Genomic DNA, 24,179 nt, shown 5'->3' with positions numbered 1-24,179 from the left:
TCTTTCTACCTTTTTTATTTTTATATTCATTTATGTATGTTTTTCCTTCTAACCCATTATTGAAAATACTCTTTTAACATTTTTTTTTATAAAGGTTGATTTTCATGTTGGGGGCACCAAAATAATGTTTAAAGGTCTTTTTTTAGGTCATTTTTGTGGGTTATAATTTATGAACTCTTAACTTTAAACGAGTGAGTTATAAAGTGTTCTTGAAAGGGAAAAAAATATATGAAGATAGATGGGAACGTTTTAAATGAGACTTAAAGATTGGACAAATTCATGTATTAGTTAGGGTTACGTTTTTTTATATTGTTGTATTGATTACTAACAAGGATAGAGATATTACGGAGTGTGGATTCCTTTTGTTTCTTTTTGACTTTTTTATATTTTGTTTTCAAGATATTGATTTATCATCGTATCGTAAAACAAGATAATGTATGGATGAGTAAACAAAATTAAAAAACCAATCCAACTTATTAGTATCTATTAAACCGACTTTGAACGAGCAAGATCGATTTTGGACTAAAACCGTCCTTTTTCTATGACCAAAATGAGCCTCAAGCTAGTTAGGTTTGAGGTTTGGTCTAAGTTAGCATTCTCAACCAACCAAGGTCAAGATCGATCTTTATGAAATAACTAATAAGGCATGTCACACACATGTGTTTGGATCCAAGAGAGGGATCGTCCTTAGGCATATAATATAAGTGGCCTCTCCTTTGGCCAAAGTCAACCCCAAGAATCCATCCAAAAAAAGACCTTTACTCGCTAATACACTTTTTGACCTAAACGTTCAAATCTTTTTATCCTACAAATCACCTTCTTCCTGAAATTAAAAATTGATCTTGATGTCACGTAAATGACGTCACGAAGATGTCAAATATAACTTTTCTAATCAAGCAGTGAAGCACGATAAAATACAAAAGATTGAACTAAACCCACGTTTACTCATCCACCACAAGAAAAAGAAGGTCAAATCATAATAATAAAAATGGTACCAATTAAATTTGTGAAAGGAAGAAGTTGGAGGAAAGAAAAAGTAATAATAATTAGAAGAAGAAGAAGAAGAAGAAGAAGAAGAGAGTAAGAGGAGAGAAGTGAGTGATGCGGCGACTAAAAGGCCCTCGTCTCAACCCATTATCTAAAAGCACTTAATCAATAATTATTCTTACTATATATTACCATAATATCTTCTCTTTATTTATTTCTCCACACACATTTATGTATATAATATCAACATATGCTTTACAAAAAGTCAAATTCTCTCCCTTTTCTTTTCTTACTCCATTAATCATTTAGGATAAGGATCCATCTATACTTACCATTGTTGGAGTGGTAGACAACTCTTATTCATTCATTGTTGGAACATATATACAAAGAACGAGAATCGATACGCATATACATATTGTTCACTAACAATGTCACTGAGTTTAGAGGGTTTATATAATACAATTATCTAAACCCTAATTTAGTTGCACACATAACATATCATATTCATAGTGTTCCTATATATATATATATTAAAACAAGCTAATATCTCGTACAATTATAAATATATGTGAAAGATGCTTACAAGAAGCAAAATAAATAAACATTTTAAGAGGATGATTATGTAAAATCATACTAAAAATGTTTGATTATTGAATATAAACTATTTATAATAATGATATCAATTGTGCCAAAAAAAAAGTGTTTAGCTCTGTATGGGTCTATGATATTTATCAATTGAAGAACAAAAAATCAAATTTCCCTTCGTAATAATAATAGTTTTTAAATTGAAGAGATAGTGGGCCTGGACCAGGGTTGAAATCCATCGAGCCCTAAACTTAATTACAATATGGGTCCATGGTATTTGGACTCAGCCCACAGGCCCAATATATCTAAGGCTCCCAAGCTTAAAACTGGGCTCCGTCTAATTGCAAGTTCTGAATTGGGCTAGGCCCATATTTATCCGCCCTCTTCCATTTACAAAATGCAAACTTTTTAAGGTAAAATTATGTAGATATCTTTTTTTTTTTTTTTAAGTTTTTAAAAATAGGTTTAAAAAGTTTTTCAAATAATTTTATACTCTTATTTTAAAGTATAAGAATGTTTAAAAGACCTTTTAAATCTAGTTTTAAAAAATTAAGGACTAAAAAGTATATTTTAAATACTCGAGGATCAAATAGGTCTATTTTTATAATTGTACGATTAAAAATTTCTACTTTTAAAACTCAGTAATCAAAATCACATATGGACTAAAAAGGTAATTTTACTCTTTTTAAATTTAGACACTAAAGTACACTAAATCTAACTCTATAGATTTTATTAATAAACATGTGTTGATAACAACCTTTCTTATTAATTGATTTTTTTAAATAACAAAATAAATTAAAATATTTATAAGCTATTGCAAAATTTTAGATTCTTCTTTCGCGATCGTAAGAAAAAAAACTCACACTAGATTCTCTTGTGGGGTCATTTGAGTTCATTTTAGGCTCCATAAATCTTCAAAGCCACCTCTATCCGTAAGCCTTCATAAACTCTTGGTCTCCACTTAAGATTTATCCATAACAAAATGTAGTTTTAAAAATTTGATTGTGTTATAAGATTTACGTGTTTAGAAATAATTATACTTTTTAAAAACAAAGATTAACATATCAATGTTTTATTCTTTTTCCTTTTTTCTAGTAAGAAAATTTTAAACTTCCAATCTCTTTATTTTAATTCAAAATAAATTTAAATACAAAAAAAATTAGTTCATTCAAACGTATAGATGAATAGAGATGAATTCCATTGCCAACATCCCATCTTTCCAAAAAACTACTTGAAAACATTTTTATACAATATTAAAGAGTTCGTTTAACTCTTCAACTCTAATCTAGGAAAAGATAAAAACAAAAACGAAAAAAAAAAAAAAACCTTACATTTAACATAATTAGTAGATCAGCTTATAGCTTATTAAAGCCTAAAACCTTATAGAGTAATCCTAAGACAAAACCTTTTTAACATTATCATTATTACTCCCAACATCTTTGGTAATAATAATCCCAAGCAAAGGAGATGGTTGAGCTCCTTCAAGCATTTGAACCACACTTCTCATATTTGGTCTTAAATTTGGAAGCCTTGCAGTACACAAAATGCCAATTCTTAGTACCTTTATTGCATCCTCTTTATATGCATCTGGTATTCTTGAATCAATTATACTTAATATACTTTCTCTTGTCTTCAAATTCTTTGATACCCATTGAACTATCTCCTTGTTCTCTCCATACTCTCCCTCTATAGCCTTTTTCCCACTCACTAACTCCATCAAAACAACTCCAAAACTATACACATCGCTCTTCTCATCCACTTTGTACGTGTATCCATATTCTGCATATATACAAACATTAAGTCATTTAAAAGTGTAAAAGTTAAACCATAGTAATAAATCTGATTTCGAGTGATTAAAGGCGTGTTTGGATTTACCTGGGGCTATGTACCCCGGGGTGCCTGCAATGACATGGCTAGTGTCGTTGGAGGATGCTGTGGTGTGTAGAATTTTAGCAAGCCCAAAATCAGCGATTCTGGGCTTCAAAAATTCATCCAAAAGTATATTACTTGATTTAACATCCCGGTGAATTACCGGGCGGTCACAGCCGTGATGAAGATATTCTAATCCCTTCGCTGCTCCGACTGCGATTTCGTATCTTGTTTCCCAATCCAACTCCATTTTTCTCGACGTGTGAAGTCTGTCCCATAAGCTTCCATTTGCCATATATTCATATACCAACAAGCTTGAAACTTCGCTTGTTATGCTACAGTACAGCTTCACCACGTTCACATGACGGATTGAGCTCAGAGTTTTGACTTCTGAGTCGAATTCCGATGACTTTGTTTTCTGTTTCACAAGCATCGGCGATGAACTACGGTAACTCTTATTCTTCTTCTCCTCGTATGGATTTGTGTTCCAAATATGCTTCACGGCGAACTCTTTTCCGTTTCCGACTGTTACTTTGTAAACGTTGCCGGAACCTCCTTTTCCGATTAGATTCTCGTCTTTAATGGAATCGAGAATCTCCTCTTCTGTGAATGTCATTACGTGGAACGATTTTAGGTCCCACGATTCCTCTTTAAGAGATCGATCTCGATCGTTTCCGCTTTTTCTTAAGTTTATGAAGCACCATAGCGTGAAGCTGAGAAGAATTAATCCGATGGCGAAAGCGATGACGAGTACTCTGACGTCCTTCGACGGGCCGGAACTTTGTGCACATCGCTGTATGAAGTTGTCGGCCACACTGCAGAGGCCTGGGTTTCCGGCGAAGCTTTCTTTGTAGGCTCCGTTCGAGAGTGTCTCGGGTACTGGACCGGTTAATTCATTGTTCGAAAGATCGAGTGAACTCAATTTCAGATGCGAAAATGTCGAGGGGATTTCACCTGATAGGTGGTTATTGGAGAGATTCAAAGAGTTTAAAACTGGAAGAAGCCCTAGCGATGAAGGGATATGTCCAGATAAGTAATTTTGCGCCAGATTGATGATACTCAAAGATTTACACAAGCCTATCGACTCTGGAATCGAACCAGATAATTTGTTCCCCTGCAATTCGAAGCTATCGAGCTTTTTCAGATCACCGATAGTCGCCGGAAGTTCATCGGAGAATTGGTTGTTGCTCAAATCAACCGAAGCGAGAGATTTCGCTTGCGAAATCTCTAATGGCAATCGACCTGAGAATCGGTTATTTCCGACGTATAATTCCGAGAGAGCCACAGCTTTTCCGATATCGGAAGTGATCGAACCTTCCAACTTGTTCGAGTCGAGATCAATTATATTCACGTTCGGTAATCCCCAAATTCCAGACGGAACAACGCCGGTGAGCAAGTTCTGACTAACTCTAAACCGGGTCAAAGTAGAGCAACTACCGTAAGTCGCCGGAATTTCACCGGTTAAATTATTCTGAAGAACCAAAAGCTTCTTCATCGTCCCCTTCTTACACATATCAGGAGGAATCGACCCCGTCAAAAAATTTTCAGATACATCAATGTAATCAAACTCCGTCCAAGAACCGATCGATTGAGGAATAGGCCCTGTAAGCTTGTTCTTATAAAGTGATAGATTCACAAGCGACTTAAATTCACCAAACTCTACCGGAATTTGACCGGAGATTTGATTTTCAAACATTTGCAAAGAAACCAAGTTCGTCAAATACCTCAACTCTGACAAATCCCCATGAATATAATTCAAGGAAGCATCAAAATTCTTAAGGCCGGTTAGATTTCTTAACCCCACTGGAAGTGTCCCCGTTAATTGATTATTGTATAACTCCAACTGCCGTAGCTTGTTCAAGTTCCCAATCTCCACCGGAATAGTCCCTGTTATAGAATTATCTGAAAATTCCAAATTAAGAAGCTCCGTGAGATTACCAATAGACCTTGGAATTTCCCCTGTTAAACTACAATTTGACATGTAAAGCCAATTAAGCTTCTTCAAATTAGTAACCTCCAATGGAAAAGTAGTGCTATCAAAACTGTTATCCCCTACGCTCAACACAATCAAATCTTTCAAATTCCCTATTGACTCCCATGGAAACTTCCCTGAAATCCCACTTAAATTCAAATACAGAAACTCCAATTCACTCAAAGAATGTATGCTGGGGAAAGAGGTGGAGAAGGAATTGCCACTGAGATCCAAATACTTCAATTTCACACAATTGTTCAAACTGTTGGTGATTTCACCGGAGAGGGAATTGGAGCGAAGAGCTAGCTTCTCCAAGGCTGGCAATTGACAAAGGGAATCAAAAGGAACAACCCCAGATAAAGCCTGTTGAGAAAGGTCAATTTGAGTAACGAAACCATGTGAATTACAAGCGATTCCAGAGAAAGTGCAGATGGGGTTTTGGAGTGTCCAGTTATGAAAGACATTGGAGTTTGAAGTATGGAGAGAGGATTTGAATTTGGTGAGGATTTGACGTTGGTCGTCGATGGATTTGATTCCGGGGAGAAAGAAGAGGGAGAAGAGAGTGAGAAAGGAGAGGAAATGTAGAGACGACATGTCGTCAAAGTCACGGAAGAAGATGAACAGAAATGTATTGTGTGAATGGGAATGGAAATGGAAGAAGAAGAAGAAGAAGAAGAAGAGAACAAGGGAAGAAGGATCCACGAAAAAGAAAAGGAAAATTTGAAATTATTTAAAAGAGGTGAATTAAATTAGAAGAAACGAAAAGAAAAAAAAAGGGGGGTGGAAAGAACCAAAAAGGTTAAATGAATTTAGGTGATTACTATTATTAATATTTTTTGGTATTTTGAAGAACATTTTAGTTTGTCTCATTACCCATTTCTGCTTTCCACGAAGCTGAACACAACACAACAGTCTTCGTTAATTCGAAAGAGAATTGCCCCATCATCCAAATTCCAGTTTAATTGTTCAAAAAATTACTTCTTCTTACCCTTCAAGAACATAAAATATATTTAATAATGGATAATTATATTACATTGTCATTTCTAAAAATCATACCATTTGTACAACTGTTTTTTTTAACTAATTTTAAAATACCATATAATTAATTTTAAAAAATCAAACAAAAGTTCTTTTTAATGTCTTTTAAAAAAAACAACAAAATATTTACCCTTCATACAAAAATAAGGAGACTAAATAGTTTGTATTTTTTTTTAAAAAAAAGAATTCTCCTTTTAAATCTATAAATTAAAAATGGTAACTTTTCCTAAAATATTCTATTAACCTTAAAAACATAAATTTTAAACATTAGTTTTTAACTATATAGATTTTATTAAGTAATAAAATAATCTTTATATGTAAAAATATGCAACCATTTAATCAATAAATCAACAACAAATTAGAAATATTTCAATATCTTTATAAAATATAAAGAAAAATTATAAAAATTTCTTGTCTTTTAATAGTTTGTTTTATAAATAATCTAATTTTTCTATTTGAAAAATCGTCAAATATGAAACCTACCTTGTAAAACAATAAAATTTGGAAAATAATTTTTAAGAAACTAAATAGTTGAAATTTTGAAATTGGTAGGACTAAAATGCTACCTACTAAATTGTTAGTACATAAAGAACAAAATCAAGAACTAAATCATTGTTTTCATCCAAATCAATCTAGTGACTATAAATAATTTTTAAAACAATTTATTTTTCTTTTTTTTTTTAATAAAAAACTAATTTTAGTTTATTAATTTTCAATAAATACACTAACAATTCCATAATTTAAAATTAATGAGAAAGAGCAATTAGGTTAACCATCCTCAAAAGCTAAATAGAAATAAATAGAATTTATTGATATTTTATTTTGTCGCTATTTTTTAATATTTATCACATTATTTGTTTGTTTCCATAAGTTTAATTTTTATTTGATATAAATCAAAACTTAGCTTGTACGGTCAAGTAAAAATAATGTATTTTATTTAGAAAAAAAAAAGTGATGTGGTTTTTTTAAGAATATCCCATTGAGAAGGGCAAAGGCAACTATCAAACCTCTATTCGGTGGACTAACTATTATGTTTATTAAACTTTAATCTTATCTTTATCTTTCAATAATCTTTTCTTTATCACCACCTTCCTTACTAATATACAATTAACCTAATTTTAATTTTGTTTTTAAAAACAAAATAAATTGACATGACAATTATAAAAATGAGATTTAAATCTTTCGTCACTAACAATTATTTATATTAAAATATATGACAATTCTAGTCAAACTATTAAGACATCACTAATCTCTCAAACGGTCATTTAATTAACGATCTACATATCAAACTTCAACCTTATTATAAAATAATACATAGTATCAACAACAATAAAAATATTCACTTATATGATTTACATATTTGGTATCTATAGTATCTAAGACGTAAAAAGATTTTCAACACGACCATACACTATTACTAATTTATTAAAATTGCTATTAAAATATACACATGGTCTATCTTGTCAAGTAATTAATTAATTTTTTAAATCAATATGCTCCATTCATTATGTGTTATTATCAAACTTTATTAAATATTCTAAGCTTTTATACATTACTTATTTTCTAATAATCAATAGCATTTTTTCCATATACTGTCAGAGGTGTTTGGTTAAAATTATATTTGAAAATATTTGTAGGAGAGATTAGTTAGGAAAATTGATAAGAAATGCGAAAACTTCTTCTCTTATTGGAACCCACATATCTCAATTACATGTTAGTTATGAAGCGCTTTATAAATCAAATTTATGAAATTAAGTATTGTATTAATAACCAAGTCAAATGGATCCAATAATTTTGTTTGTTTTACAAGATGGGAACATGAATGAATGGAATGTGTAGGAATAGTTTGAAAATGGTTAAAAATCAGGTTGGGTAGTTTTAAAATTATTAAAATCATATTAGTAGTATATTTATATAAAAGAAAAAAGTTAAAAAGAAAATAAAATGAACTGCTCAGATTTAAGTCTAATTTATTAGAATTTTGGGGTGAATTCATAGGACAAAAGAAGAATATAATAAATATTAATTATGTACTTGAATTAAAATAAGAAAGAGACAAATGGAAATTAAACAAGGTGGGATCCGCAGCGGTGGAAACACAAAGCCAAATTGTAAGCCGCCATCATTGACTATCGTATCTTCTTTGATGACGTGTCTTCCTTCCCTTTGCCACGTGCATCAATTATTTAATTATGCCAAATTTCATACCATATTACATATATCCCCAAAATATTAACCCCACGACTATTAATAGTTTATTATGTACATATATATAATATTCACACTTAGACTTAGAACTCTCTCATTTAGAGTTATTGAGCAGAGAAGGTGAGAAGTTGAAATGAAAAAAAAAAAGGAAATTAAATGAATTTATAGTTTAATATTTTTATGTTGATAAAATAAAAACAAGAGTACTAAAAGTAAAAAAAAAAAAAAAGATTATATTTTATTCTATGCATGGAATTATAGTTTAGGAACAAAATTATTAATCTCCAATCCCAAGACCCCTCGTGTGAAATTATATGCTTATTAATTCCACAAACAAATTAGACCCTAAACATTATTTGTGATATTCTATTTTATATATACATCTTTTAAAATTCACTTTTTTAAAATTTTAAAAATACAAATTCGAAAAAACAACATTTTTTTTCTATTTCTCTTGTATTTAGGTTTTCATTTTAAAATTCGATGTGAAAATTTCTATTAAATGAATATAAAGATATTTTAAAATTTTACTAATGTTATAAATTTAACATACTATTTTCTATACATAAAATTTGAAATAAATAAGTTAGTATTAGTTCAACCAATTTTATAATTTATCTTTTTTAAAAGAAAACTATAATTATATCAAACACATTGTTTAGAATTTTTTATCAAATTTATAAGGAAAAAAATATCAATTTTATCAAATTAGACATTGAACTTTACTTTAGAGCCTTTTTTTCAAATGTAAAGTTTAAAGTTTATGATATATAATTTAGATAATTTAAAGTTTTTTTTTTTCAAGTTAGGCTTAAAGTTCTTTTTTTAGCAAAATAGGTTTAAAGTTAGAAAAATGGATTAAAAGTTATCAACAATTAAAAAAAAAGGGGAAAAAAATCATCAAATCAAATATAAAAGAATATACTTAAAAGTACTTTTGAATACTATCGTTTAGAAATGACATGCAATAGTTATTAAATTTGATATTTCAACAATTATTATTGAGGTATATATGGGTTTAATTTAATCTCTATCAATATCATTTCAAATATTTTTCTCTTTCAATTTCAGCCATAAAATTCAAGAAGAAGAAAAAACCCCATTAGAGATTAGAAGGGTGAATTTAATTCAATAAGAGATCATATGATATAATATGATCAACACTACTCTTGAAATGAATAAAGTCATAGTATTAATATATTAATGTATAATTATTTATGAGGAAACATTATCTTAGTGACGATTGCTATTTCTTTTCCAAAGTATTAATGATTTGAACCCTTAGCTTTGACTACTTTATCTCTTGTTGGCATCTCCACTTCAAATGATGCCAAATGGAGAAGCAAAATGCTAAAGTCTAGGAATTATGAGACCTACACACACATATATAATAAAGTATACTATTTTAGTCATAGATCAATTTAGTGTTTCTATTTCAATAAATCTTAAATTGAATGATAGTTACTTTTTTTTTTTTTCGAATTTGGTTAAATAACAATGATAATAAATTTTAGAAAAATTATTGTAGATAACAAAACTACTAATTCAGATGGTATCAATAGCGATAGACATGCAAAAATGTTTATTATATTTTATAAATATTTTGATTATTTTTACTGTATTTAAAAATGTCGCTAGTTTTTATGCAATAATATATTGTTCTTAAACATTTATAGTGAAAATGTTAACGAAGGAATCGAGAAAAAAATCTACAACAAACTAGACAATACATCATACTAAATTTAAGATATTGAAAATATAATTACTAGGAACTTGTTTCTTATTGTCATATAGTAGGGTTTTTTACTTTGGCCAAATGTATCAAATTAGTAAGTGGGATGGAAGAATCCAACCTCTGATCTCGAAGTTCATAGTACAAGCACTATATCAATTGAGATATATATATATATATATATGTTCATTTCGGCATATATTGATTATTTCCTTAGGAAAAGAGTAATAATATAAACTAAAGAGTACTCTAATTCGAAAGCTCTTATTACTAACCAAGAAGTGAATCTCAATGTAATTCAATCGGTTAAGAAGATATACATCTCGAAAAGAAAAGTTATTTCACTGCTCCACATGACTCAAAAAAAGAAAGGAAAAGAAGAAGGGAAAAGAAGGATGATATTGAAAAAGGAAAAGATGCATGAAAGAAAAGGTAATGATCATAATAGACCAAATTTTTTATCAAATAAAAGGTGCACACGATTGCAAACTTTCTCTCTTCTTTATTTGTTTACTTCAACTAACTTTTGAAGGAGTAAATCTTCTACACACGTAATTTAAGATATATATTTTAACCAACTCAACTTTCATAAGTTAAAATAATTACAACAAAGTATTGAATAATGCTAATCACAGTTGCAATAAAAGTTGGATTAGATTTTTGTATTTTCATGTTTAAATTTTCAAACAGGGAAGAAAAAAAAGTGAGAATTAAAAGAAAAGTCTAAGAATAAGACAAGAGCTTAAGGAATCAAATCCATATTCATATTTATAAAAGTAAGACCAAAGTAAAGTTAGAGAGAAAAGAAAAAACAAATAATCAAAATTAGGTCCTACTCACCATGCACTCTCAATTCAATAATTGAAAATATTATTCTCATAATATATATATATATAAGATGTTTGCCAGAAGGGCCACTTAATAATTTAGTTGGCAACATATATATATATATACTTTTCCCATGTGCTAATTCTTATAATTTATGGAAAAACACTCACTTCACTTTCTTTTGTTACCTATATGTTGTTTAATTTTTAATTTAAAGGTTGATTTATACTTTTAATATTTTTAAATGAAGTACTAAAGTACACATCATCATAATAAAAGAAGAAGATAAATATTAACTTCTAGCTAAAATTTAAGAAGGTATGATTTAATCTTCATGGAGAAAAAAAAAACAAATAAGAGATTAAGACTATATTTATAAACGTCCTTTCAAATTTATGCATAGATGAATCTACGTTAAAAAATATTGTTAATGTGAATATAAAATTAAACAATATGAAAGGTTTATTTACTTAACATTTTTGTAAGATTGAAACCTTCATATTTTGTTGTTGTGAGGTGGGTTTTATATCTTTTTTTTTTTTTTTTCATTTGATAATTTTGTATTAACTTATTTACGTTGTTTGAACTTCAAAATAAATATATAGATCAAATGATATATATGGGTAGATGTCATATATATATATATATCAAGTTCAATGCACATGAATTTAATATGTTGGTAAATGAATGGAATGGGGGAGTCAAATGTGTAGATGTAATAATAGCATAAGAAAATAAAAATGAAGACTAATATGGTAAGTTAGCAATGATTTGGAGCATTAAATGTTATGTGGCTCCACAAGTGGATGAACTTGTTTTAATGTGTCCAATATTTTCAACCATGTGCATATATTTAATTTGGGTATGTATGATTTGAAAGCTTTTGTTGACCAAATTAAAGCCTTTTATTAATTTGTAGATAGTTCAATGAAGGATTGAAAGGCAACCGTTGGATGTAAAGAAAAAAAAGGGAAAAAAGAATGTGGAGTTGAGATTCAAATATTGGATTGCTTCTATTCTTGTTATTTTTAATACCTAAATTTTTAATTTTGTTCGATAAGATTTAGTTTTTAAGTTGGAAGTTTGTAGGGTAGAAATTAGTATTGAAATTTAATTGATTTTTCTTTTTCTTTTTTGCAAAAGTAACCAATAAATTAATCAGAGACTCATTGTAAAATAATAAAAATTGACATCGTTAAGGATTAAATTATTACAAATTTGAAAGTACATGACTAAATTACGACTAAATTGTTACATACTAAAGTTTATGTGTTAAATTGTTACAAACTAAAATTGAGCGAAAAGTGTTTTTAACTTTTTTTTTTTTTGTTTAGATTTTATACCTAGAAAAGAGTAATACTTGAGTGCGTCTCGAACATTACTTATATTTGTGCATTTTTTCTCACCACTCACATAGAAGTTAAAAATATTTCAATAAAAAAGACAAAATTTGCCACTTGTGTTGAGTTATGATTAAACAATTTGATGACATGTATAAAAAAAGTCGTATCCAGATCTCCTTAACTATTTTTCAAATAAATATATAAATTTAAATGCATGGAATAATATGGTATACTAATTATCTAGAAGATAATTTTTAGTGTACTATACTATGATATATATTCCTTTGAATTTAATTATGTGATATAATACAATGTTTTTGTTTTATTTACTTTATACTATTTTTAGATGCTCTGTTCTAGAAAACAATGAATTCAGCTATATATATATTTATTTATTTATTGTGGCTTCCTTTTTATAAATTAATACACTTTTTAATCTTTTAATTTTGACTTTTCACTGCTTAATCAATTTTAATTTTGATTTTAAAATTAATTACCCATAAAAAAACAATAAAAAACTTAACTAATTGTTTTTAAATTGATTAAATCAAATCTCAACAATAAAATTATAGCATAATATGATAAAATCTAAAAAGAATTTGAAATCGAAACTCAAAACTTCAATTACTTTACAAGGTATTATATATATATATATATAGTATTGTAACGATAATGAAGAGAATAATTCTTTTTATTTAGACAACACACTGATTTGTGAATACTTGGAGTCTCTTTAAAAGCAAGCACACAACCTTTTATTTTCCACACACATGCTCAATTGATCACATTAAAAAGAATTCTTCTTTTAGGGTTTTTGAATTAGTGGATTTTTAACGTTTCACCTAAAAAGATTATTATTATTTTGCTTAACTCTTAGGGGAAAAAGGTTTCATTTTCTAAGGCATAATGAATCCCACAATTTGAAGCCAAAAAATAATAAATAATAACAATCTTTAGTGCATATTGCACCAATTGATCAATATGGTCTCCCCCTTTTGTAAACTTTATGTTATCCTTCACTTTTTCTTTATAAAATATAAAAATATGTTATAGTCTTTATTCAAATTATTGAACTTTGTTTTGTAATGCCTTTTTTCTTTCACTTAACTCAAATGGGTTTTAAAGCCCTCTCTAGACCATTTGATGTGGTTCTTCCACTTTCATTTTGCTAAAAATGAAAGAAAAAAAAGAACCCTTTTTGTTTTCGTTCAAAAAAGATAAATACTTTAGGGTAAAGATGAGTTTGAATGCAACGTAAGGCTATAAAGATGGTCTCTTGATTGTGTGATAGTTATTGTCGATAGATAAGGTTAGTTCAATATATTGCTATGTGCAACAGTGCAAGTTGATGGTTCGATCACTTGAACCTATTAAAAATGTAAACAAAATCTCATATTATTGGTTAATAAAGGAAGTGATCGTGGGTATATAAAGGAAGTCAAAAGCAAATCCACAATGGTTTATGTTATATCACTGTAAACAGTAAAGATGTTTGGAGAATAGTTTTCACTCACAAAGTACTCTACCATTGTTTAACTCAAAAGTTTATAAAGTCGATTATGATGTTTGCTTATCTTCAACGATCTTAATTAGTTAGAATTAACAATTAAGATTGAAATTAAATTGATAAACATAGTATTCATCCGTAATAATATTTTGTGAATTTGTATCTCGTTTTTTTAATTTTAAAATTTAGACTAATTTTAAAAGAAATAAACAAATAGATGAGACATGGATGAGGTATTTATATTTATTTTGATGATAAACTACAAAAGCATTTTTCAAAATTAAAGAGTCACACTTCTTCAAACTTCGTTCGTGTTCGATCATTTAAAGTTTTATATATAATATTCACAAGATATTTTAATATTATCGTTATTAGAGAGATTTTCACATATACAAAATAAAACACTAATTATTATTTTAAAAGGATAATTTAATTATTAAACAAAAAGAAAGACATTAGAAGGATAATTTTCATATAGGAAATTTCACATTATTGAAAATAAAAATAGGATTGATTATTCAAAAAGAAAAAAATCTTTATAATTAAATCAAAATAATAGTTTTTATAAGATAATCAAGGAACATAATACCTAAAAAATTTATTTTAAAAAAATCCTTAAATCTTAATGTTCATAAATCATTTTTAGAATTTGTATGTTTTCACAAACATTAGATTTTAGATTCCTTTAAACTTTTTATGTCTACGTTAATAGTTCAATTTCATCTTTAATTTTAAATTTGTTAGTTTAAGTTGTATTGATACATATTATAAAGCTTTAGTCTACGGTTGATATAATCATAAATTTTGCTATATATTTAAATACAACAATTATAATTCACATAAAAACTTTAAGTAAGTACAATGTCTTTTATAAATGTCTTTTATAAATGTATAAGTAAAAGTCTTACCTTTTATAGATGATAATAAATCCATATTTACTATTAAAATTTTACTCTTATTCAGTAACATGCGATCATATTAGGTTCCAATAGAGAGAATTACGACCATCGAATCAAGGACTGATTTAGAACAATCATGAGTTCATTCATGCAAAGATATTGGCATTACTCATCAACCTATCTTTTCCATATCTAAATTTCTTTTTCTTGTAAAGTCTATCCATTTCATTGCTTTTTTAATAGGAACCCTTTGTAACAATCAATCATTTTCTGATTTAAACCCCAAAAAATATAAAATAAAATAAGAAAATCAATCATTTTCAATATCATATTTATTTCAACGTAGAATTGGAATAGCCTTAAGGCTTTAATATGTAGAGGAAGAGGACATGTGTTGCTTCGCTATTCGTTTCCTTTCAATTCTTTGAGTTCAAATTGTTCACAACTTAATAGAAAAAGCAATAACTAAGTGTAGCTTAAGTCGATGCTCTCCGCTCCTTTATACACACACAAAAGAAAGAAAAGTATTGAAAATTTGTAACCCGACAATTCTTCGTTAGATAACTGTTTGGGTTGCACGAAAATAGAAACATTAGTAGATAACATCTAATTTGATTTTAATTCAAATAAAGAAATAAATAAAGCCAAACTCTAATGGTGGTTTTTAACTTTGACAACTCTATTTATTTAGTTCTTGAATTTTTAAAATGTGTATTACTATATTTTAAATTTTACATTTTCTATCTTATACATTTATAAAATTTTCAACTTCCAAACTAACATGGGGTTTTTGAAAAATTTTAATCTTTTAACAGTTAGTTGATGTATGAAGAAAAATATGAAAGATTACATTTTTAATTTTTAATTTTTAATAAATAAATAAATAATTGAAAATTCAATGAACAATTTGTAATAAGAATTTCCACAAATTATAAAAAAAAATGCAGACCTCAAGAGCTAAATTAATATTATGATATATGATATTAAGAGATAAATAAAATAAAATTAGAAGAGGAAGAATACATAAATCTTAAAAATAAATATAATAATTGTGTTATTTGACTTTAAAGTTTGATCTTTTAATTTATATAATATCAGAAGCAAAAAAAATGTTAATATTAATAATGATAAATTTGTTTTTTTTTATTTACTCTTTTTTTTTTTCTTTTTCTTTTTTTTTTTTGTTAATGAATTATATGAAATTGGAAAATAAATAAAGTCATTGAAATAATTTAAAGTGATTTAGAGGTATGAATTATTTGCATTAATTGTGTATAACACAATTTGTAAAATGTTTATGTTGGACTATTTTTTCAAAAGAAAAATGACAGTATTTTGCAAAAATATTTTAAACAATTTTTATCCAAAGTATTTTTTAATATATATATATATATTCACAATGCTTATAAAATAGATAGATGACTCAAATCAATGGTTGGAATGGGCCTACAACTCTTGGGCTTAAGCCCAAGTTTGTGTTTATTTGATAATTCAACTTTATAATAGTTTCTCAATTTTAATTTTATTTTCTAATAAGTACTTTGATCCAATCGAAATTTTATTAAAATTAAATGATATATTAAATATGAAAATGAATTTTGTGTCTAATAACATCGATCAACTTTCAAGTTCCATATCTATTAGTTTCATAAATTTAACCAAAGTTTATAGTTCATACGTATATGTTAGACAAAAAATTGAAAATATTATGACTAGTCATACACAAAACTAAAACTTCAAAGGTTATGCTCTTAGTTTTGTTCGACCAATTGACAAATTAATTCAATATTTTTTAAGAGTCCAATGATATGTCAAAGTATGAGAAATTCGGACCACAAACATCTTACCTCTATTTTTCATCTTTTGTTACTGAAAATTAAACGTATTTTCTCTCCATATCTTACAAGGATTTGCACTATTTTTCTTAAAGACAATGGTTGAGTTCTTAGTCAATTTTCGAAAACAATAACTTCTCGATTGTTTTTTTTTCTTCTTTTAGTTTTCAAATTTTGACTTGACTTTTTTAAACAGTCAGTAAAATTTAGATAACAAAGTAAAAAACCTGAAGGTGGAAGTAGTACAGTAATGTCTGTATAGACTTAATTTTCAAAGACAAAATGGTTAGCAAATATGACATTGAATGTTTATATTAATTAGATCAGTTGAGCTATACTCAAGTTGATGTATACATATTTATAAATATTTTGAAGTCAACATAATTAAATTCCTTCTAGATAGATTGGTAATCTTAATAATCCTTTTCATAGCTCTCATAACTTTGGAATGATACACCTACTCTAACATTCATTAATAAAAGATTCTTTTAGGTGATGTATAGAACAAGTTCTCTTAATATTTTCACATTCAATAATAATCTATTTTCAACAAATTAACACCTACCTCAATTAATTACATAATTAATACCATGTTATAGTAATTACATACCAAACTATCATTCCCTTTTTAATGCTCAATTATTACACAAACTTTAATTTATTCAAATCAACATCTATTCTTTTTTTGACATGTTGTTCGTATGTTTAATTATTTTGAAAAGATATCAATTCTCTTTTGTGCCCATGTGCTAAGGAAGTAATAATTAATATCATATGGTGATGTTTTGTGTAAATAAGATAATTATTGATGAATTTAGATTACTATTAAGTTAATTAATCAATGGTGAATCATAATTGAATCATGATTAAGAGTTAGTTGTTGATAATTAATAAGATTTAGAGATGTCATATTATGGAAAAGTAGGCAATCATCAATAGGTAATTAATTTTAGTTATTAATTGATAAACTTATATAAGGCAATTAGTGATGGGTTTAAATTCAATGTCTTGAATTTTTCATCTCATACATAATTTTTGTTATTTTAATCATTTTGAATTACAAGTAAATTGTCATAAAATTGTTTTAATTAAATAAAATTAAATATATATAGTTTCTTTTTTATCGTGCTCGAAGTTCATTACTTCATACATGGGACAATTATTTTTTCATAACCCGACAAAGTCTACCTAATTGACAAAGATATATCTGAATAATCTACAACTCCTATTACATCTATTTTCTTTACTGATAATCATGATTATTAACTCAAAGGATTATAACTCCTACTCAAATTTATAGTGCAATTTCCACCTACTTGGCTCACTTTGAAGTTCTTCAACGATTGACAGAGTTTTCACCACACATCTTGCATAACGACTAGGTCAATGTCCATGTGCAAATATATGGAAACACTAACATCACATTCTCTATGACGTTGACAAGATGGGTATGGATGTCTTATCTCCACGATCTATCTTCACTTTGGATCACCCCCAACTCATAAACAAATGGCACCAAGAATACCCTAATGATATGAGATTTTTTCACCTTCTATCATCCACAACGTGTGAAACTACTTCTTTAAGCACAATCAAGTTGAGATGTTCTTCGTATGATACATTACTTCAAGCGTCTCCAAAAGTTCTTGGCTATCAAAATTCTATGCCCATTAACAGTAACATTCTTAGTCAGATTTAGTTTTATTGTAGTGTGCATCTCTCATATCTATTCTCTCATTTTTCATTGCTGATGTTGGACTTCTTAGAATCTTTACTAGCTAGAATGATTGTTGGACTTTCGTGGACTACCAAACACTCCATAACTTCTTAGAAACTACTTTATTAGACTCATAAAGCTTGGCATATTCTGCCTCGCTCCTAGCAATTTTATATAATGAAAAAGATCATACTATTCAAACGACCATCATATTATGTTTAAAGAATTTATTTTTGACGTGCAAGTTGAAAGTTTTAAAACCAAAGATATCTTCTAAAAACATATTTAGAGCTCATCACTTTTCTAAACCTTTCGAATAACTCACCGTTGTACTCTTCAATTTATTGAATGAGTTTTGAAATTTTGAGTGAAAATGACACTAAATATATATATTTTTTAGTTCGAAAATGACATTAGATATATTTAAATATTGAACTTACTAATTATTTAATTAATACTATTTTTGTTGACATGTTATTAAATTAATATATATTTTTACTAAAAAAATGAAATTACATAATCATTAAGCTATTGAGATATATATTAAATCAATCATTGAAAAATTATATTGATTTTAGTAAGTTGACAACAATTGAAAATTCGTAAGTCATTTATGTTTTTCTAAATAAATCATATCATTACTTTTTTTTATTTATATAAAAGAATGTGAACAATTTTTTTATAGGAACGAGATTAATTAAATTATGACTACTTTTTAAAATAAATCTAAGTTAGTTCGAACAAGATAATTTTTTTTTTAATGATAGTAAAAACAGGAGGATTTGAACCGTCAATATCATTCTCACATGTTAGTTGAGTTGTGCTCTATTTTAGTAACCCTTAGGCTTCAATAAAAAAACAAACGAAGAACAATAAGCAGCAAAAACCTAAACAAAAAAATAGAGAGAAGAATTAACATTATAGATTATTAGTCATTCGAGGTAGTGTCTACATTCAAAAGAGTCAAATTTTCTACTCACTTCGACGAGGAGAGAACAGGAAAAAAAGGAACTACCATAATATGAACTCTGACAGTATGATAAAAGTGAATGATAAGTTGATAAGTTACTTAACTCGAGTTCAGATGATCAACACACGAATTATGCCGAGAGATTTAGTTACCGAAAAAAAATAAGAATAAGCTCATGAATTTGTAATGATGTACCTACCTAATATTAAATATTTTAGTGTTTATGATATAGTTGAATTATGGTAATGTTTTAGACATTTAATATATTTTTATTTCCGTATAATTTGTTGAGTAAAAAGATTTAGTTAAGATCGCGGGAGAGGAGGCCACGTGTTAATGATCCAATGGCCCACAACGCGTAAACTTTTAATGAAGAAAAACCCATTGCCAATCTGGAAGGTCTACCCGCCAGCTCTGCCCGAAAAGAGTGGCGTTAGATCTTGGGCGGCTGCCCCCTGCCCCCTGCCCGTAATTTCATCTCCGTCAAGGTTAGTCGTCTCCTACATTTCTCTGAGAAAAACCTAAACCCCCAATCTCTCTCCGACAACTGCCTTTCATTGCGGACTTTTTCTTTCTCTCTCTCTCTCATTTCATCAATTTTAATCACTAATTAAATTTGCTCTGTTTCGCTTCTTCTCGATTTGAGCTTTGATTTTCCATTAAAATGTTATAGATTCATGTAGTGTTACTGAGATTTGGTTGTTTGATGGCGTCGATTCGGAGGACTCTGTCGCCGGCCTATCACGATCGGGTTTATCCGAACGGAATACCGTTTTCAACTTCTTCTCCATCTTCAAAGCTTCTTTCTAATGCTAAATACTCGTCGCCTTTCTCGTCTTTTGCCGTTGGAGCGCGGAGATTTATCTCGGGAGCTTTCTTTATTAGACCTCCACGGAAAGGTAGCAATAGTTGGCGAAGGGCATTCTTTAGATGCTGTGTGTTTTTCTTGCTTGGTTTCTTGCTTGGTATGATGCCGTTTGGTCATGATGCTGATGACATTCGTAGTCATGATTTTTCCTTCGAGATCAAGCCGCCGCATGTGAATGTGCAGTTTGAGAAAGATAGTCATGGTCAGGTTTGGCGAGAGGATTCTGTGGTTGATTCGGTTAATTTGTCGGTCAAGTCGTCTCCGGAAGTGAATTTGAGTTTTGTTTCAGTACCGAAGACGCAGTTGATTGTGGTGACACCGACGTATAATCGTGCACTTCAAGCGTATTTCTTGAATCGGTTGGGTCAGGCTCTGAAGCTTGTGAATCCTCCATTGTTGTGGATTGTGGTTGAGATGAATTCAGCTTCGATGGAGACTGCTGAGATTTTGCGGAAAACGGGAGTTATGTATAGACATTTGGTTTGTACTAAAAACATGACTGATGTCAAGGATAGAGGAGTTCATCAACGGAACGTGGCTTTGCAACACATTGAACGTCATAAGCTCGATGGGATCGTTTACTTTGCCGATGATGACAATATATATTCGTTGGAGTTGTTCGATAGCCTCAGAGATATTAGGTAATTGAGACCCATTCTGATGAGTATTTTCTTTAATAAGTTCAATATTAACTGGCTATCGTATGAAGGCTTGAACATTTTCTATCTATTGTTTGCACATTTGTTGTTGCTTCTAAAATTGAGGACTACTTAATTCGTCCGTTTCGATCATTATTACATTTCCTCGTAAATTTTGTACTTTTGTGTATTCTTAGTTGATTGTGCACTTTTATAGCTCTCGTCATTATGGCAGTTTTTTAGCTGAGAAAATGGTGCATGTAATTTCGCAAATATATGATCTTACACCCACCTTTGTTTGCATAACTAACTTTTGTGTATTTATGTGACATCCCAATCATTTCTGTCTACGTTTAAGTTAACTGAAATATTGAGCAAAAGTGACCCAGATTAACAATCTCTTTTTTGGGAATGTTTTCTTAAGCTAATTCTTGTACCAATGACAAAATTTTCACGAGCTTAACTCACAGTCTTTCTTTTTGTAAATCGAACTTTGTACCAATATACTCCTTTTTGCATGCCCTTGTTTTTTTCATTTTACTGAATGAAAGTTGTTCCTATCACTCGCGTGTATATATATATACCCCCGGTTACTACTATGATGCATCCTCCTTAGAAATTCATATTATGTTCCCTCATTACGATGGTTAAATCATATAAGTGAATATAATAGGGCTCTTTTCAACCGTCATTTGAAATGTTTTAGATCTAACTCTCTATTTCTCAACCATAACTCATAAGCTTTTAAAATGTTAGGAAAAAGCTAAATTCTCGAAATACTGTTTCGGCTTCCCTCCTCTCAGTAGGCAACCAATATTGTTCATTTCTCGTGAGGAGATGTCAATGGCTAGAATTCGGAGATATACAACTTTTCTTTCTTTCATTTGATAGTGAGCTGGATTATCTTGAGAGACAACCTTTGATCTTATCAGAACACCGTTTCATGTTTTCTTTACATGACTGGGATTTATTGTCCGAACCTATAATTTTGTTTACTTTGAGGACTCATTATTTTAGTGTATACTCATCTTTCAGCCGCTTTGGCACTTGGCCTGTTGCTATGCTTGCACAAAACAAAAACAAAGCGGTTCTGGAAGGTCCTGTATGCAATGGAAGTCAAGTTATTGGCTGGCACACCAATGAGAAAAGTAAGAGGCTTAGAAGATTTCATGTTGACATGTCTGGATTTGCTTTCAATAGTACCATTCTGTGGGACCCAAAGAGATGGAGGCGCCCTACTTCAAAACCTATTAGACAGTTAGACACTGTGAAAGAGGGTTTTCAGGTATTATTTATTCAGTGCCGTTTCCATAGTTTTTCTTTTTGTTGTCATTCATATGTATGATTTATCAGAGCTATAATTTCATCACTTGTTGTCTTTTTCTCTTTGGCAGGAGACTACATTCATAGAGCAAGTAGTTGAAGATGAAAGTCAAATGGAAGGTGTGCCTATTGGCTGTTTAAAAGTAATGAATTGGCATCTTCATTTGGAAGTTCCCAATTTTGCTTATCCCAGTGATTGGGTGTTTCAAAAGAATCTTGATTACGTCCTGCCAATCAAGTGATTAAACTTTTCCATTGCAGTTTGAAGCTTAGAATTTTAGACAGGTACCATCTTCTACTATTTTTTTTAATATATGCTCATAGAATTTATGGCGTGATTCTAGCTAAATAAGTTGATATATCTAAGATTTTGATAACCATTTTGTTTTTGTTGCTTTGTTGTTTTGTTTTGTTTTGTTTTTTGGAAAATTAAGCCTATATACACTCATCCCTAATCTCACCTCCACATTTCATGTATTGTTATTTATCTATTTTAGAAAATCTAAGCCAAAATTAGAAAACTTAAAAAAAATATAGTTTCTAAAAACTTGTTAGAATTTGACTCTTGTAGTTAAGAAAAGGTAATAAGTGGAGAGAGAATAGACTTAATTTTTTAAAACAAAAAACAAAACTGTTTCCAAACTAAGCCCTAAGGAATTCTAAGAATGTGAAGTTCCCCAGATTACAGGCTGAGACTTCCTCTCTATAAAAAGAAATTTGAAATGTGGAAGGAAAAGAAACTATACGTTATCTGAATTTTACATATAGCTCTTTGTTACCTTTAGATTCTTGAATTACATTTCAGTTATACGATTGTCTAATAGAAAAGAAAATTGCAATAACAAATGACATAGAATCCTCATTTATTTGTTGGCAGTTCGATCCAAATCTGAATTTTGGTGGCTTTTAACTCCCCCGATTGGATCATTACTTGAATTGGCGCCGTTGATGATGAAGAGTTTCATGCCTTAGCTTTGGCTTTCAACACAAAGGTTTATCATTTTTACTCCTAAGATTTTTCTTGCATATTCTTTAACAGAGATGAGTTTGGTTTAGCTGTAGAGTTTTTAGTACTTACTTTAGAGAGTTCTTTTTCCCCTTTAATTTGTCGATGTTCAATTGTTATACCAAAACCTTTCAAAAATAGTATGAGGGCAGGGAACTATTGTATATCTAAACTCTTTATTTGTTGTAAAACGGTTGGTGACCAAATCAATGTGGCCTAATCAAGTAAAAGGCCAATTTATTCTAAGAGTTTAAACATTTTGCTACGTTTCTTTTCCCTTTGTCACATTCCTTATTTTCCACTCACCATTCCAAAATGCTATTCCTTAATCGCCTAAATTGTCCTTAAAAGTCCGCTTTTTGATACGTTAAATGACAATTGGGGTTCGAGCCGACACTTTAAAGAAATGAGTACATATCAAATATTGTTGAGTTGTGTTCACTATTATCACTATCCAAATTATTTAACTCTGCTTACGAAACTTATAATGTGTTACGGTTCATGTGACTTTGAAGCTTATATAAGAAGAGGAATGGAATTATGGTTTGTGTTAAAAGGTAAAAAAGAGATAGTTATATGTGCGGGTCAAAAGAGATGTATGGACTTTAAAATGTCTAATAGTTTTTGAGATTACAACATTTGCACGTCTTATTAAGATTTAATTTCATCTTCGATTTTACGTCCCTTTGGAAACTTAAAAAAATTGATTACATTTTCAATTCAAATGGTTCCCTTTTGGCTAGAGAAAAAGTACATGATTGAAAACAAAATAATTCAATATCGGTTTTTTTTCTAATTAATATCGTTAAATAAATAATGAAAATAAATTAATTTCATATTTTAATTAAATATAA

The 24,179-nt window shown here is 29.0% G+C and overlaps 2 protein-coding genes across 2 annotated transcripts; one reads left to right on the top strand and one right to left on the bottom strand.

Annotated features, from left to right (window-relative positions):
* Nucleotides 1–2,731: 2,731 nt before the first annotated feature.
* LOC101223100 (receptor-like protein kinase 7) lies at nucleotides 2,732–6,125 on the bottom strand. The gene is made up of 2 exons (XM_004136364.3): nucleotides 3,448–6,125; nucleotides 2,732–3,351 (listed from the first exon to the last, which is right to left on the bottom strand). Exons 1-2 carry the CDS (start codon nucleotides 6,005–6,007, stop codon nucleotides 2,966–2,968), a joined length of 2,946 nt encoding a protein of 981 aa, XP_004136412.1. The 5' UTR covers nucleotides 6,008–6,125; the 3' UTR covers nucleotides 2,732–2,965.
* A 13,801-nt stretch (nucleotides 6,126–19,926) lies between these two features.
* Nucleotides 19,927–23,590, top strand: LOC101221677 (probable beta-1,4-xylosyltransferase IRX9H). Its single transcript, XM_004136190.3, has 4 exons — nucleotides 19,927–20,999; nucleotides 22,032–22,281; nucleotides 22,391–22,604; nucleotides 23,197–23,590. The coding sequence occupies exons 1-3, from the start codon at nucleotides 20,197–20,199 to the stop codon at nucleotides 22,559–22,561; spliced, it is 1,224 nt and encodes a 407-aa protein (XP_004136238.2). The 5' UTR covers nucleotides 19,927–20,196; the 3' UTR covers nucleotides 22,562–22,604; nucleotides 23,197–23,590.
* The last annotated feature ends 589 nt before the right edge of the window (nucleotides 23,591–24,179 follow it).

The sequence above is a fragment of the Cucumis sativus genome, chromosome 3 (assembly GCF_000004075.3).
Source record: "Cucumis sativus cultivar 9930 chromosome 3, Cucumber_9930_V3, whole genome shotgun sequence".
Classification (NCBI taxonomy): Eukaryota; Viridiplantae; Streptophyta; class Magnoliopsida; order Cucurbitales; family Cucurbitaceae; genus Cucumis; species Cucumis sativus.
Note: the sequence above shows the minus strand (reverse complement) of the source record. Positions and strands in the feature narration are given on the sequence as shown.

Excerpts from the sequence above, each read along its gene's own strand:
- LOC101223100 (XM_004136364.3), bottom strand. The coding sequence starts at position 6,007 with ATGTCGTCTCTACATTTCCTCTCCTTTCTCACTCTCTTCTCCCTCTTC. Across the intron at positions 3,352-3,447 it reads CCCGGGGTACATAGCCCCAG|AATATGGATACACGTACAAA; the intron begins GTAAATCCAAAC and ends GTATATATGCAG.
- LOC101221677 (XM_004136190.3), top strand. The coding sequence starts at position 20,197 with ATGGCGTCGATTCGGAGGACTCTGTCGCCGGCCTATCACGATCGGGTT. Across the intron at positions 21,000-22,031 it reads GATAGCCTCAGAGATATTAG|CCGCTTTGGCACTTGGCCTG; the intron begins GTAATTGAGACC and ends CTCATCTTTCAG. Across the intron at positions 22,282-22,390 it reads CTGTGAAAGAGGGTTTTCAG|GAGACTACATTCATAGAGCA; the intron begins GTATTATTTATT and ends TCTCTTTGGCAG.